This window comes from Sinocyclocheilus anshuiensis, unplaced genomic scaffold, assembly GCF_001515605.1.
Source record: "Sinocyclocheilus anshuiensis isolate Anshui unplaced genomic scaffold, SAMN03320099.WGS_v1.1 scaffold961, whole genome shotgun sequence".
In the NCBI taxonomy this organism is placed as follows: domain Eukaryota; kingdom Metazoa; phylum Chordata; class Actinopteri; order Cypriniformes; family Cyprinidae; genus Sinocyclocheilus; species Sinocyclocheilus anshuiensis.
The window spans coordinates 1,184,012-1,199,455 of NW_015557049.1; the positions used below are offsets into that span (position 1 = coordinate 1,184,012).

General features: G+C 40.5%; 1 protein-coding gene across 1 annotated transcript in view; it reads left to right on the forward strand.

Annotated features, from left to right (window-relative positions):
- Window positions 1–15,444, forward strand: part of LOC107676378 (TATA-binding protein-associated factor 172-like) — a 34,151-nt gene that overhangs the window by 16,573 nt on the left and 2,134 nt on the right. Inside the window, exons 7-34 of the mRNA XM_016470897.1 lie at window positions 2,592–2,721; window positions 2,821–2,889; window positions 3,555–3,644; window positions 3,725–3,820; window positions 4,992–5,168; window positions 5,272–5,412; window positions 5,876–6,000; window positions 6,112–6,232; window positions 6,339–6,443; window positions 6,528–6,677; window positions 7,496–7,638; window positions 7,716–7,890; window positions 7,967–8,170; window positions 8,373–8,808; window positions 9,180–9,364; window positions 9,457–9,610; window positions 10,143–10,252; window positions 10,351–10,552; window positions 11,173–11,321; window positions 11,511–11,663; window positions 11,869–11,990; window positions 12,080–12,247; window positions 12,352–12,429; window positions 12,525–12,654; window positions 14,009–14,150; window positions 14,412–14,542; window positions 14,788–14,913; window positions 15,000–15,152. Of these exons, the coding sequence (XP_016326383.1) occupies window positions 2,592–2,721; window positions 2,821–2,889; window positions 3,555–3,644; window positions 3,725–3,820; window positions 4,992–5,168; window positions 5,272–5,412; window positions 5,876–6,000; window positions 6,112–6,232; window positions 6,339–6,443; window positions 6,528–6,677; window positions 7,496–7,638; window positions 7,716–7,890; window positions 7,967–8,170; window positions 8,373–8,808; window positions 9,180–9,364; window positions 9,457–9,610; window positions 10,143–10,252; window positions 10,351–10,552; window positions 11,173–11,321; window positions 11,511–11,663; window positions 11,869–11,990; window positions 12,080–12,247; window positions 12,352–12,429; window positions 12,525–12,654; window positions 14,009–14,150; window positions 14,412–14,542; window positions 14,788–14,913; window positions 15,000–15,152 (4,165 nt within the window). The remainder of the gene's footprint in view (window positions 1–2,591; window positions 2,722–2,820; window positions 2,890–3,554; window positions 3,645–3,724; window positions 3,821–4,991; window positions 5,169–5,271; window positions 5,413–5,875; window positions 6,001–6,111; window positions 6,233–6,338; window positions 6,444–6,527; window positions 6,678–7,495; window positions 7,639–7,715; window positions 7,891–7,966; window positions 8,171–8,372; window positions 8,809–9,179; window positions 9,365–9,456; window positions 9,611–10,142; window positions 10,253–10,350; window positions 10,553–11,172; window positions 11,322–11,510; window positions 11,664–11,868; window positions 11,991–12,079; window positions 12,248–12,351; window positions 12,430–12,524; window positions 12,655–14,008; window positions 14,151–14,411; window positions 14,543–14,787; window positions 14,914–14,999; window positions 15,153–15,444) is intronic.

Sequence of the window (15,444 nt, forward strand, 5' to 3'; positions counted from 1 at the left end):
TCTTGCCATGCTGCGGACGCAAGCTTCAGACGAAGAAGTGAATGATGTGTGCTCCCGGCGCCTATTTATACTATAGTCGCACCGGTAGTGACGTCATGGCTGTCGCCGGCCAATGAGTTGGTGTTTTTTCAATGTATGCTTCAGACACGGGTCACGACGAGGCGTTCCCCATAGCGACCCCTAGAGGACGCAGTGTCTCGTTCCCTACTCAGGGAACCATGGTTACATAAGTAACCTGAGACGTTTTGATTTAATTGTGAATGTACACAAATAAAGGAAAATTTAGAATAGTTTTGAATAATGTCTTAGGGACATTATTAATGTCCCTTTGTGGTCATATGAGAGTAAGGGTGTGTGAACACACCCTTACTCTCATATGACCACAAATGAAGGAGTATAGTAACACCGTGTCTACACCGGACGTGACACGTTGCAAGTTGTTTCAAACTTAAAAAAAAAAAAAGAAAAGTGATAGTGCCGATCGTTTTTTGGCATCACCATGTGGTCCTGTTCGGTATCGCAACTCGACTTCTCTAAAATGTAAAAAAGCTATTTGCTGTTGCACTGTACACATATTATACAATTCAGATATTTTTATTTTTTTTGCATTTTTTTTTTTCTTTCAGATGTGCTTATATGGGCTCCTTATATCATTTGGTTCTTTGGAGTTCTTTAGGAATCCTTTTTTGGAAAGACATCTACATTGCAGAAAATACAGATTTTTGAGAATCACCCTTCAATCTTTTGGTTTACTTTGCTGAATGTTGTAGAACATTGTTGTGTATAATGCCTAATCATAAGTAGGGTTGGGTACCGAAACCCAGTACCAATATGGCACTGGTATGTACTAGAACCGAATCAGAACGCAGATTTCGGTGCCATGCCTGAGAGATCAATTGAAATATTTCCTCCGGTTCTCCGAAACGGACGTAAGAAGCATCATCACTGGCACCGCACGTGAAAAATAAAATGCTTCCTTTTGTGATCTGATGAGGCTTCTTGTCACAGAATGAGGCAGAAAATATGTTCCATATGCTACTTTAAAAAGAATATATCGATTAGCAATAGATTATAAATTAGGGTGACCCATACATCCTCTCTTCCCCGGACATGTCCTCTTTTTGGACCTACAAAAATGCGTCCGGCCGGGATTTCTTAATTGCCAAAAATATCCGGGATCTGGCTGTTTTCTTAATCTCGCTCCCGCTGAATCTCTGACCATTGCCGCCTGCTCCCGCAACATGTTTCGCTCCCGTGATTTTCGTGCCGACTCCTTTAAACATTCTAATATTGTATATAATTTGGCGCATCAGGGAGCCGCTCAGTATGCAGAGTATTTAAATATTTTTGAATGAGCGTTTGCGCTGTTTACTTTCGATTTCGCGATCACACGCACTCTGTGTAAAGGGAGCACATCAGATTTTTGTCAATGAGCTCAGAATCTGTTGAGCAGCAAATCTCTCCTTATTCTCGACCTGTGGTCAGTGAAAGCTGACTCCTGCAGCTCTTGTTGTATGCAGGGTTGCCAAGTCCGCGTTTTTTCCACAGAATTGGGCTACTTTTAAACTTGCCATGGGTTTATTTTCTCAAGTGGGTTAAAGGTTTGAAATATTGCATAAATGACATTTGACTGAAATGCTTGTATTGAAACATTTTGCATTCTACCTATGATAAAACTTTCATGGACTTCTACATTAACTGTTCCCTCCTGGTGGAATGACCTGCCCAGCTCAATCCAAGCAGCTTAATATTTTCAAGAAACGGCTGAAAACACATCTCTTTCATCTTCATTTGACCCTCTAACTCTAGCACTCTCTATTCTAATGCTACTTTTAATTTTATCTGCTTGTTTTTTTTATTAAAAAACTTGATCCTCTAACATTTGCACTCTCTGTTCTGTTTCTGGGCAGCGTCATCACCTGGTCGCCGGGAGGAGGTGGAGTCTTCTGTGCAGTGGTGCTGTTTTGTGCCTCAAAGCGAGCGAAGGCAGCGTTCAGGACTCAGATGGGCTGTTAGCCCCTAGCACCGCCCAGTAAAGACTATTATAGTGACAAACAGGAGACATACACTAGGCGCGCATGTGTCAGTTATTACTGATGTGCAAACAAACCTATCTGCACTCATGGTGAACAGATCGCTATAACATCATATTTCTGCTTGAAAGTATCGATTTGGCACCGGTATAGAAAAAAACCCACAATATTTTTGAAAAATGCTTATCCCTACTTGAAAGTTTATTTTTCCTGTGCAAAGCCACGGAAAACTATGTAGGCTGAGGGTTTATGTTTGCTCCGCAGCATTGCATTTACACAGAGAACTGCAAAATCTCTTCTGATACTTGGTTATCATACCTGCTTTTTCTGTTTCTGTTAGTGGGTGAAAGCAGATGTATTCTAGAATAACTTTTATGCTTTACACTGCCACCTCTTGCACTCCTAGAGATGCATTGAAAATCATTTTCAGAATCAGATGGTGATGTGCCTGAAGACTCCCAACCCTATAAACAGTGTTTCATGTTGACTTCGATAATAACTGTTTATGGGGGTGTTGGCGGTCAGTCTGACCACTGCTCTTATGTTCCCTTGCCACAGCAATGACAGTTTTGAGGGAGAGCCAGAGGAGAAGCGCCGGAAAACCACAAATGTAGTCATTGAGCAGCCAGCAACCAACAGCAAAGTCTTAATTGATAATGTCCCTGATAACACCAGTTTATCTGAGGAGGTGTGAGACATGCACACATGCTTGCTTTTTTCTTTCACTCATTGAGCTGTTAACATTCAACTGTGTCTGTCTAATATTTGTTTTTGTTTTTTTTCACAGACTCAGGAATGGCCCCTGGAAAGTTTCTGTGATGAACTGTGCAATGACCTCTTCAACCCCTCGTGGGAGGTACTGAAAAAACACGTTAAATAGAGCTAAGCAATTATAACAAATTCTGTGGGAAAAAAATCTTACAAAATGTTTGCACTGAAATGGCTGCAAGACAAGGAAGGATTCATGCAACTAATCTAATGATTCAGTGCTTGGGAAAATGAATGGCCCAATAAAAAGTGCATTAAAATATTGCCATATTTCACAATGTTGCATAACTTTATATTGCCAGCTAAATCATTGCGACTATTATCATAATCAATATATCTCCCAGCCCTATTTGACACTGCATATGCCATTATCTTGCTGCCATGCCTTACAGTATTATTTTAGATTTTTTTTACACTATTTAAATTATTTATTAACATTTTGGGTTAGCTCTTTTTTTCAATTTTAATTTTTAGTCATTTTATGTGCTTTATTTATTTATTTATTTATTTAAGAGTTGCCTCATTTTTAAGATCAAGTTTTTCATCTAATATTTTATTTTAGCGTTATTTCAATTAAAGTTAAATTTGAATTAAAAACAATACTGATGCCTGCTGGTTGTGTACTTTTTGTGAGACAAATCTCAAATTATCTTAAGCGAGTTTGCAATTGTATGTGAACTGAAGCATTATTTTTTGTCATTTACAGTGAAAGGTGTGGTGGTTGGTCAGTGTGCTTTTATTTGGTATTTTTAGATTCGTCACGGTGCCGGCACGGGACTGAGGGAAGTGCTGAAGTGTCATGGTACTGGTGGAGGAAAGACTGTTGGCAATACAGCAGAACAGGTGTTCACCAGCTCATTGGACATTATCACTGTCAGAGTTTAAGTACAGTGTGTGATGTTTGATGCCTTCTACATTCTCAGATGGAGCGACAACACCAGGAGTGGCTGGAGGATTTGGTCATCCGGCTTTTGTGCGTCTTTGCTCTGGACAGGTTTGGAGACTTTGTGTCAGATGAGGTTTGTCATCTATCTCTCAACTTCTGAATTCTTGTCTATTAACATCTGTAGCCCTGTTGCCCCCTAGTGGTTGAACAAGACAGACATTTGAACCTGTACTTGCATGTAAGGGTGCGTTCACACTTGTCATGTTTGGTTCGATTAAAACGAACCCTGGTGCGATTGCTCTGTTAGTGCGGTTCATTTGAATAAGTATGTGAACGCAGCCATCCGAACCCTGGTGCGCACCAAACAACCGGACCGAGACCGCTAAAAAGATGGGTCTCGGTCTGCTTCCAAACAAACTCTGGTGCGGTTCGAATGATATATGAACACAACACGGACCAAATACTTCTAAACGAACCAAAAACAGGAAGTACTAGCTATGACGCTATTCGACATGATTTGACGACGCGGTGTAACCAAAACAAAATGAGCAGAGGGCAAACGTGGAGCAACGATGAGGTAAAGTACCTTTTTTGGCATTAGGTGTGTTCAACTTAAAGCGTGTATTGGCACAGCTTTAAAGGCACAATATGTAATTTTCGCCGCTAGGGGGTGCGTATTCAAAATAAACAAAGAGGCAAAGGCGTAGTTTGATGACGCTGTGACTGAGTGTGGAGTCATGGGAGTGTGTAAGTACACAAGTCAGCAAAATATATAACACTAGTGTTCTAGTGGTTTTTGGATATTTTAATTAAACAATCGTACATATTGTGCCTTTAAGTCTAATGCACCTTTTGTTTGGGGTGTTCGGTGAGTTCCGTCACAATATATACGTCATTCAAGCCGACCAATCAGGTTGTGAACGTATCACTATGCCTTTAGGTTCGCTGTCAAAAATGCCAATGTTAACGCTAAGTGGACTGGGACCAAATGTATCATTTTCCTTTTTGGTCCGGACCAAATGAACCAAACGAACCAAACTACAAGTGTGAACACACCCTAAATGTGTTGGCGTAGTGAACAATTTTTTGAAAGAAAGAAATTGTTTGTCAGAATAAAAATGCATGTTTGAGCATGATTTCTTATTTTTTTTGTATATTTAAATTGGGTGTTAATTGTTTTTAATTAGTGTAGGCTTCTTTCTTCCTTAATGAAAGACTAGAGATCTTTTTTTCCATTTTATGTATTCATGGCACTGCTTTTGTTTTCTTTGTCATGAAGCATTTCATTTTTCTTTTCGTTCCAGGTGGTTGCACCTGTCAGAGAGACGTGTGCCCAGACTCTGGGTGTGGCCTTGAGGCACATGGCAGACAGTGGCGTTGCCATGACTGTGGACATTCTGCTTAAGCTGCTAACTGAAGACCAGTGGGAGGTTCGACACGGAGGCCTGCTGGGCATCAAATACGCTCTTGCTGTCAGACAGGTGGAAAAGACTCAAATTCTTATTGGCTGAGTTTGAAAGTGACGTGCTAGATGCTGCAGTGTGTTTAACTTGTGATTGACATTCACACCTTGCTGACCCTCAGGATTTGATCGCAGAGCTGCTGCCCCAGGTTCTTCCTGCCATTACAGAAGGCCTGCGGGATCTGGATGATGACGTTCGTGCAGTGGCAGCAGCAGCTTTGATCCCAGTGGTGGATGGATTGGTTCAGTTACTGCCTACTAAGGTCTGAGTTCAAAGTTCACTCGAATTTGACAGCTAGTGCAGGTATAATAGCCAGTGTGGATATATAGAGAGCATGTCTTATCTACAGATGCTGATAATCTTAAAATAGTCTAATATTGGCCAGTTGGTCCGTCACTGCCAGTGTCTGTGCCTACGGCACTCTGCATACCGGAGGTCTAGAGCACTTCTACCTATTACGTAGTCACCATGGACCTACGATAGTCCAAAGGTGTTTATAAGCTAAAGCAAACTTTTCTGGAAAGTTTGCTTTGGCAAGTTGTTTTGAACTTCTGAAACTCCAAACAAATTTCATTTTGGCATGATTTGATTTGAAATGGCATCACACAATTTAGTTATTTGATTTTTGTTTGAACTATATTGGGGTCTTTACATCTAGCACTTATTTGCAGCAATTGCTCTAGGTTAATGCCTCCATATCTATAAACTGCATGTATGCTTTATAGGTTCCCTTTATTGTGGACTCACTGTGGAATGCCCTGCTGGAACTGGACGATCTCACAGCCTCAACTAACAGCATCATGACCCTCTTGTCCTCCCTGCTTGCTTACCCACAGGTCCGCCAGTGCAGGTGAGATTTCTCTATTGAAATATGAAAGGAGCTCTCGTGTTCATTGCCATTAATACCACATTTCCTGACAATGATAAAAGGGAAACCAAAATCCTGTTTTTCCTTTCCCAGCACACAACAGTCTCTCACAGTGTTGGTTCCTCGAGTATGGCCATTCCTGAGACACACAATTGCTTCTGTTCGTCGGGCTGCCTTAGAGACCCTCTTTACATTGCTTTCCAAAGCTGACCAGGTTGGATAATCTGTGTGAAGTCAAATACACATGAAGGATTGATATTTTCAGTTTTGAAGTATTTCTTCTTCCTGTTTTCTGCTCTGATTTATACTTCTCCCTCCAGAGTTGTGCAGTGTGGCTGAATCCCATCATGCAGGATATGTTAAGACACATCTTTCAGTCCTGCATACTGGAGAGCAACCAGGAGATCCTAGAGCTGATACAGAAGGCATGACTTTCTCTGTTCCACTCTTTGAATGTTTTGTCTGATTGATATGTTAATTAGCTTATTAATATGTTGACGGTTTTCTAGGTGTGGGGGGAGTTGTTGCGACAGGCCCCGCAGCAGTATGTGGTGGCGGCCAGCTGTCCTTGGATGGGTGCCTGGCTCTGTTTGATGATGCAAGCACCACACATCCCAATAGAACCCAACATGTTGCTGGAAGTGAAAGCCCGCTTAAAGGTGAGGGTGGAGGTCCCTTTACCTGCGCTATACCGGAATAAAGAATCAATTTGACCTTATACAGCATCACATGCACATCTTCAAATGGTTTTACATACGTGAACTACCGTGTTGTGTTTAAAGAAATGTATAGTTTTTTCAGCAGCAATGCATGAAATTGATCAAAAATGACAATAAAGGCTTTTGCATTGTTGAAAAAATTCAAATAAATGCTGTTCTTTTGAAGTTTCTGTTCATTGAAGAATCCTTACAAAAATATTAAACGGCTTTATTAAAATATTAAACAGCTATTCAACATAGGAAATGTTTCTTGAGCAGCAAATCAGCATATTAGAATGATTTCTGAATGATCATGTAACTGAAGACTGGAGTAACAATGCTGAAAATTCAGCTTTGCCATCACAGGAATAAATTACATTTGAAAATGTATTAAAATAGAAAACATATATTTAAAATTGTAACAATTTCACAATATTACTGTATTTTTAATCATATAAATGCAGCCTGAAAACATTAATAAGTCTTACCAACCCCAAACTTATACATGTGCTACAAACTTTCTGCCTGTCCAAAAGTAATAAGTACAGATATGACTCAAAGAAAGCAGATTTTACACAAGTTTAGCACTCCCCAGATTGAGAAAGTGCTTTCCGGGGTTTTTTTTTTTCTGTACAGTATGCATCAGACAGTCAGCGAACGAACTGTGGGTGGTCCGTGGGCATACTGTCTGAGGCTGAGACTAATCCATCCTACAACCTTCATACTTCCCACTCATCCAGAAGCAGATCTGCTCTGAACTTCATTCTGTTTTTCCACAGGAGAAGGCTACTGGAAAGACCCGACAGGGATCTGTTCCAGTCAAGGAAACGGTCCAGGAGTACATCGGTGGAGCAGAGACTGTTATCGAAGACCCTGCCACGCGAGACTATGTGGTGACACGTGCACGTCTCATGGCTGCAAAGTGTGTGGAGGGGGAATTCTTTAAACTTTCTTGTTTTTCTGTCATATTTGAGTCTAACTGCTTTTGTGTCCTCCTAGACTGTTGGGGGCACTGTGCAGTTGTATATGTGACCCAAGGTTGAATAGCTCTTCTCAGGAACTACGGCCTGCGGAGTCTTTAGCACAACTTTTACTGTTCCATCTCAATTCCAAATCGGCCTTGCAGCGGATTGCGGTTTCCATGGTGATCTGTGAGTGGGCAGGCCTTCAGAAGGTGAGAATGGGAGAGGGTCAGTGTCAGGTTTATTTTTAAACATGTTAATGACGGTTAGTGCTGTCCTGCGTCACAGGAGTGTGAGCTGCTGTCCAGTGTGGTTCAGCCCCGATTGCTGGTCATTCTCTCAGAGCAACTCTACTACGATGAGATCGCCATTCCTTTTACTCGCATGCAGAATGAATGTAAACAGCTCATAGCGCTGCTGGCTGATGCCCACATTGACGTGAGAGAAAGAATCAACTCCACTGTATTCACCATCGATCAGGCTAACGAGCTGGTTAGTAAAAAAAACTCCAAGAGATAGAAAAAAAACTCTGGAGTTCTAGAGCATTCTACTTTAATTTCAAGAATAAGGGAAATTCTTGCCAGTTAATCAATATATATATGTATATATATATCATATGGTATTATGATGATGATTATAATGATGAGTATTATGATATTAAGTACAGGTGCTTATTCATCCCCTGGCTCTCTAGGTGACCACCATGTTCTCAGAATGCACCTCTTCTCTGAACCTCAAGTCAAGTCAGTTCCAGCTGCTGGACAGCAAGAGGCTGCAGGCTCGTTCCACTGTGTGCGAGACCAGCGCCGAGTGGCAGCAGCTGCAGCTGAGAGTTCATACCTTCACTGCCTGTGCTGTGGTAGGACTGGCCATGCTGCCGGATAAACTCAATCCTGTTGTCAGGCCCCTGATGGAGGTGGCCCGCCGCGAAGAGAACACGCTCGTCCAGGGTTACGCGGCCTCCAACATCGCCCGCCTGCTGCAGCTGTGCACTTCCAGATCTCCCTGTCCGAATGCCAAGATCGTGAAGAATCTCTGCAGCTCTGTGTGTGTAGATCCAAAGCTCACCCCTAGTGCTGCATGTCCTGTCCCTCCAGCCAGCACTCCAGCAATACAAGAGAGCAGTAAGGGTGAGCGGAAGACCATAGCTCCGATTCCCATTCATATTTTCATTGGCCATATTAATGAAACGGGATCAGAATGAATTTGTGCGTAAATTGTTTGTGAAGTGTCTCAATTTATGTGAAGTATTTATAAACAATTTCTACTAATTCTACTCATTCTAAAATGATTTTTATAAAATTGCAAAAGCAAAATTTAAAAGTTTTTGTAGGTTTTTTTTTTCTAGTAGTAGAATTGGCAGTCCTATTTGTTAAGCATATTGGTGGTGTCTAGAAATAAATATATTTTGGCGCATCCTATTCAATTTGCATGTTGCTTTGATGTGAGACTTGTTGTTTCAGGGGTTTTAGAGGTGTTGTGCATTTAATTTATCCTGCAGCATCTGTGGCAGAGAAGGATGCGATGCATCACATGGTGAACAAGACAAAGGGCATCATCACCCTTTACCGGCATCAGAAAGCAGCTTTTGCCATCACCAGTAAGAGAGGACCCACACCCAAAGCCCCCAAAACCACCAACAATGACCTGCCCCTCATAGGCAGCATTACCACAGAAACAGATGAGGTATTTACAGCGTTATAATTAGCAGCTTTACAGTGTTCTCTTCAGTGATCTCATATGAGTGATGCTAACAGTCTCTGTGTAATACTACCTAGAGCAAGAAGCCGTGTCTTATCCAGAGGAGAGGGGCAGAGTTCTGCTTGATGACCGTTGCCAGGCATTTTGGTAAGGAGTTGTCAAAAACTTTGCCATATCTGTGGGAGTCCATGACGGGTCCACTGAGGAATGCGCTGAATGCTCAGGGATTTGGTATGTCTGCTTTAACTTTGTTCGTAACCTTTTTTTACATTTTTTATTAAAATGTATTAGAGATTTGTAAAAAGCTCTTTATAGTTCAGACAAATTAAAATTTGATGAACATGTACTTGCCTTCAGGCCATCCAGGATGTAGATGAGATTTTCTTAATTGGAAGAGATTTGGAGAAATGTAGCATCACAGCATTTCTCTCCTGATTCAGACAAGACAACTTTTTCCACCGGAGAAAGCAATATTATAGATAGAGGATTCTTATTTTAGCCAAAAGCAGCAGTTTGAAGTTTAAAAATGTGTTGATGTATTTGTTCATTACAAACATGCACCTTTTTTGTTTATTGTGATGCTTTTATCATTTTGAACTATCCATTGGTGAGCAAGTGATATAATGCTACATTTCTCCAAATCTGTTTCAATTAATAGACAAACTAACTATATCTTGGATGGCCTAAGGATACATTTTCATTTTTGGTTGAACTATTCCTTTAGTAAATGCTCTTCCTGCTGCTCATTTGGTCTTTGTTGCAGATTCCAGCCAGTTGTTGAAGCAGGGAGACTCGGTTGCTCAGGAGCTTGTGAACTCTCTGCAGGTGCTGGAGGTCACAACAGGAGCCATGTCCCAAGAGCTCATCCCTTTAGTATGGACACATGCGGACATAAAACTTCAAGAACATCTAGTATCACTCCGTTAACAATGGCAGTTTTAACCAGTCTCCTCTTGTCTCTGTATCTGCAGTTGATGGAGCAGTTGGCTCTCCTGTGCACCTGTCTACAACATCCATATACAGCCGTACGTCACATGGCCGCGCGCTGTGTGGGCGTGCTCAGCAAGATTGCTACTATGGAGACCATGAATGTGTTTCTGGAACATGTGCTTCCCTGGTTGGGTGCTATTGATGACAACACCAAGCAGGAGGGAGCCATCGAAGCCCTGGCCTGTATCCTCTGCATGTCACAAATCAAAATCAAGCTCTTTTCTTGTATTAAAAATGCCTTTGCATTTCATAAAGGTGTTAAATTATAATGCTTCCTAAATTCTTAGAAATAGAGTAAGATGTACTACTAGTTTGGGGTCAGTAAGATGATTATTATTGATATTAGTAGTAAGAAATTAACACTTTAATTCAGCAAGAACACATAATGGATGAAAAGTGACATTAAAAGCATGTATAATGTTTGAAAAGATTTCCATTTTAAATAAATATATTTTCAAAAAATGTTTCTTGAGCAGCAAATCAGCATATTAGAATGATTTCTGAAGGATCTGATGTGACACTGAAGACTGGACTAAGGACTGCTGAAAATTCAGCTCTGCCATCAGGAAAAATTACATATTAAAATGTATTAAAATAGAAAACTGTTAAACTGTAATATTTCATAATATTACAGTTTTTGTTGTTTTGTTTTTATCAAATAAATGCAGCCATGGTGAGCTTAAGAGACTTCAAAAACATACAATCTTCCCGACCTCAAAATTTTAAACCGTAGTGTACTAACATTTAGTGTGTGTACAGTGGTGTTCAGAACACAAATTATTATCCCTGAGCACAGTGCCCAGGTGTGATGGAGCAATTGGATGTGGATATCGTGCCCTACATCGTGCTGTTGGTGGTCCCTGTGTTGGGCCGTATGAGTGACCCCGGGGACAGCGTGCGATTCATGGCCACACAGTGCTTTGCAACCCTGATCCGACTGCTTCCTCTTGAGGTGAGCAATCAGTAACCAGCACAGTCCAGCATTCATGCTTTTAATAATTATTACTGATGTAAGACTTTCAGCAGAGAGTCTGAAGTGAGGAATGTCGGCATGTCTGTTCTCTCTACGCTGGAGCTCATCACTTTGTTACTTCTGTGCAGCTTTTTTTCCTTTTCATCATAGTTTTTTTGTTCCTTTTAGGCTGGAATCCCAGACCCGCCGTCTATGTCTGAAGATCTAATTCGACAGAAGGCCAGAGAACGACACTTCCTTGAGCAGCTGCTTGATGGAAGGAAACTGGAAAATTATAAGATTCCTGTGCCCATCAAAGCAGAGCTCAGGAAATACCAACAGGTGTGTTTGCTTTTTACGCTTCTGCCCATGGAAATGTCTTTATTTTTTGGCAAATCCTGAGATTGAAGCGAGGCTAAGAACTGTAATTAAAAAGAAAGTCTGAGGCTAAGAACTGTAATTTAAAAAAAAAAAAGTCTGACTGCATAAATTGCTGGCGATTTTCAATCGTTGCTTTTATACAAGTTCGTCCGGTTCTCTTTTGTAGGATGGAGTGAACTGGCTGGCATTTTTGAACAAGTACAAGCTTCATGGGATCTTGTGTGATGATATGGGTCTGGGTAAGACCCTGCAGTCCATCTGTATTCTGGCAGGCGATCATTTCCTCAGGTACACCCCAAGTGTTTTGCAGCATTTAAATAAAGTTAAAATACAAGACTTTATTTGACCTGCTGAATAATGTTGCTGCATGTGTACAGGGCTCAGGAGTACGGCAGGACAAAGGCCCCCGACTGTTGCCCTTTGCCCTCCATAGTAGTGTGCCCACCCACCCTGACGGGGCACTGGGTGGATGAGGTTGGGAAGTTCTGCTCTAAAGAGTATCTCAATCCTCTGCACTATACTGGCCCTCCTACGGAAAGAGCATGGTACCATCTTAAGAAATTGCTTGTTAAATGACTATTGACTTGTTGCCCATTTTAAGAAATTGAATAGGAAATCCATGTACAATTTTCTATTTCATTCTATGCAGGTTACAGCACCAGGTGAAGAAACACAATCTCGTTGTTGCCTCGTACGATGTCGTTAGAAATGACATTGACTTTTTCAGGTAAAAGCTTGTTAATTACATGTTTATCTTTCACGGACTTCATATACAGTGGGAGAAGGAATATAATATTTCATTGTTTTTTTTCTCTCATACAGGGATATTAAATTTAATTATTGTATCCTTGACGAGGGTCACGTCATTAAGAATGGAAAGACCAAACTTTCTAAAGCGATCAAGCAGTTAACCGCCAACTACAGAATAATCCTCTCAGGAACACCCATTCAGGTGAGAACTGAACTCTTCGATGGCTTGAATACACTACCGTTTAAAAGCTTGGGGTCAGTAAAAAGAATAATTTTGGCAAAGGAGAATTTCCAGAAGACATTACTCTAGTCTTCAGTGTCACATGATCCTTCAGAAATTGTTCTTTCGATGCTCAAGAAACTGTGATTATCAGTGATAAACACGTACGTTTTTTTCAGAATTCATTAATGAATAGAAAGTTCAAAAGAACAGCATGTATTTGAAATCTTGTGTAACATTATAAATGCCTTTTTCACTTTTTTTTTTGGTCAATTTAATATCTTTGCTGAATTTAAGTATTAAAGTGCCCCATTATGATATTTTTAAGGTAATAATATTGTTTTGAGAGTCTCCTACAATAGGTTTACATGCATGCAAAGTCAAAAAATGCTTTTGTTTTCTCAAAACATGCATTTAATATCACCTCATTTTCCAACGATTCATTTGAAGCAGTTAATTATCTCTAAACCCTTCCTTTCCGTGAGCCTACTCTGCTCTGATTGGTCAGATGGCCTAGTCTGTTGTGATTGGTCTACAGTGTACAGCGCGTGTCGGAAACGATACACCCATTGCCATAGTTCCATATTTTGAACACTCGATAGAAAATATAAACGGCTATTATTTATCATACTGACAGGTTGTGATTCAGTGGAGCTGAAAAACAAATAAACTGGATACTGAGCCATCTTTCAAGAGCAAGCGTTTTGTGAATCCCATGTTGAACTCGCCGAGATTAGAGAAGCAGTCGTCAGTAAAATGACGGGAACACAAAAAAAGATTAAGGTTGTACTGCTGTGGTACAGTGAAAATGTTTTAATTTTAACCACTGATTCTTTGCAGCCTCATCTTTTGGAAGTGAAAATAAAACAAATTTACTATGACAGTGTAGGACACAGCATCTTCTCGACACAAACAAGCTACAGTGTTTGAGGGCGGGGTCAAGTTGTTTGTGGCCAGCCAACGTAGAACAGAGGCAGGCATTATGCAAATGTGTTTACCTGTGACGTGTAGCCTGACGACTCGTTTAGGCTGTTCAAATTCTTTCTTTTGGGAGACAGTAACTTTATTCATCGTGCACTTTCAGTTTTACAACTTTGCAAATTGCTTGCATTCACTTAACAGCTACATTACACACTGCATGAAAGGCAATATTGGAAATGGCATAATAGGTGCACTTTAAGTTATTAAAAAATAATAAAAATCTTACTGATCCAAACCTCTGAATGGTAGTGTGCCTTTCAGATTTTGCGGACATATAGATGAATTTTGGATTGAAACACTGTCAAGTTTGAATTTGACAAGCTAATGACTGTACTTGTATTTGTTGTCTTTATAGAATAATGTTCTGGAGTTGTGGTCTCTGTTTGACTTCCTGATGCCAGGCTTTCTTGGTACTGAGCGTCAGTTTGCTGCCCGCTATGGGAAGCCCATCCTCGCCAGTCGAGATGCTAAAAGTTCCTCACGCGAGCAGGAAGCAGGTGTGAATTTTTTTTTCTCCCCCCACTTCTGTGTCTCCTCATTGTAGCATCTCGGACTGAAGCTCTTCTTCAGCTTTTTACACTCTGTACTAGCACTCTTGTAAGGGAATCACTAGAGACTGAATCCTATTTCAAGACAATAAAGGGTTTTTTTTATGTTGTAACTGTTTCAGATGTTTGATTTATGAAGCAGCTCTTTAAGTCGTTTTAATAATGTTGTCATCTTTGGTCTAAAGTAATGTGTTGATGTGTGTTTTTCAGGTGTGCTGGCAATGGAAGCGCTGCATAGACAGGTTCTGCCCTTCTTATTGAGGAGAATGAAGGATGATGTGCTTCAAGATCTTCCACCCAAGATCATACAAGATTACTACTGCAACCTCAGTCCTCTACAGGTACAAAACACAACAACAGGATGTTTATAAAAGATGTGGCTGGTGAAATTGACACAATGAAATCACAGAATCTTGCTGTATTCAGAGGGGATATCTGTACTTCAGCACTACAAACTGTGCATAGTTCACTTTGGCTTTCTTAGCAGCAATCACAAAAAATTTAAAACCCTTGAGTTAATCTGTAATAAAGTGAAAAACTTTATTAAAGTGTAATAAAATATTGGTGACAACTTTGTTCTGCTCAGGTTCAACTGTACGAGGACTTTGCTAAATCTCGCGCAAAGGTGAACGTGGATGACGTTATTTCCACAGCGTCTATGCAAGAGGAGGAAGAGAAACCCAAATTAAAGGCCACCGGACACGTCTTCCAGGTTGATCCCAGGAAGTCTCATAAGAGTGCAAGATTATCCTCCTCTCAGTCGAATAGTCTGTAATGTTCTTGTGTTGGATGTTTCAGGCTCTGCAGTATCTGAGGAAGCTGTGTAATCACCCAGCACTGGTGCTGACCCCTCAACACCCAGAGTACAAACGCATCACAGACCAGCTGAGCAGCCAACACTCTAGCCTCAGAGACATTCAGCACGCCCCAAAACTCTCAGCCCTCAAACAGGTGCGTCCACTTATCTGTACTACCAAAGCACGCCCTTGTGTAATAATTAATATCAGTCAATTATTTGTTGTTGTTTTTTGTTTATATTATCAATATCAAGCAATGTTTGATGAGGTTTCCCCCAATGTTAATTTTTCAGTCTGTTATTTTTTTTTAAACCTCAATTTCAGCCATTAATAGTCAGTATCAACTGATTTCTTTAATCATCAGTATCCAATATTGTTTTCTTTTTTTTTTTTTTTTTTTCTTTTTTTTTTTTTAATTTCAGGCAAACGGATTTAATCCTTTTTTT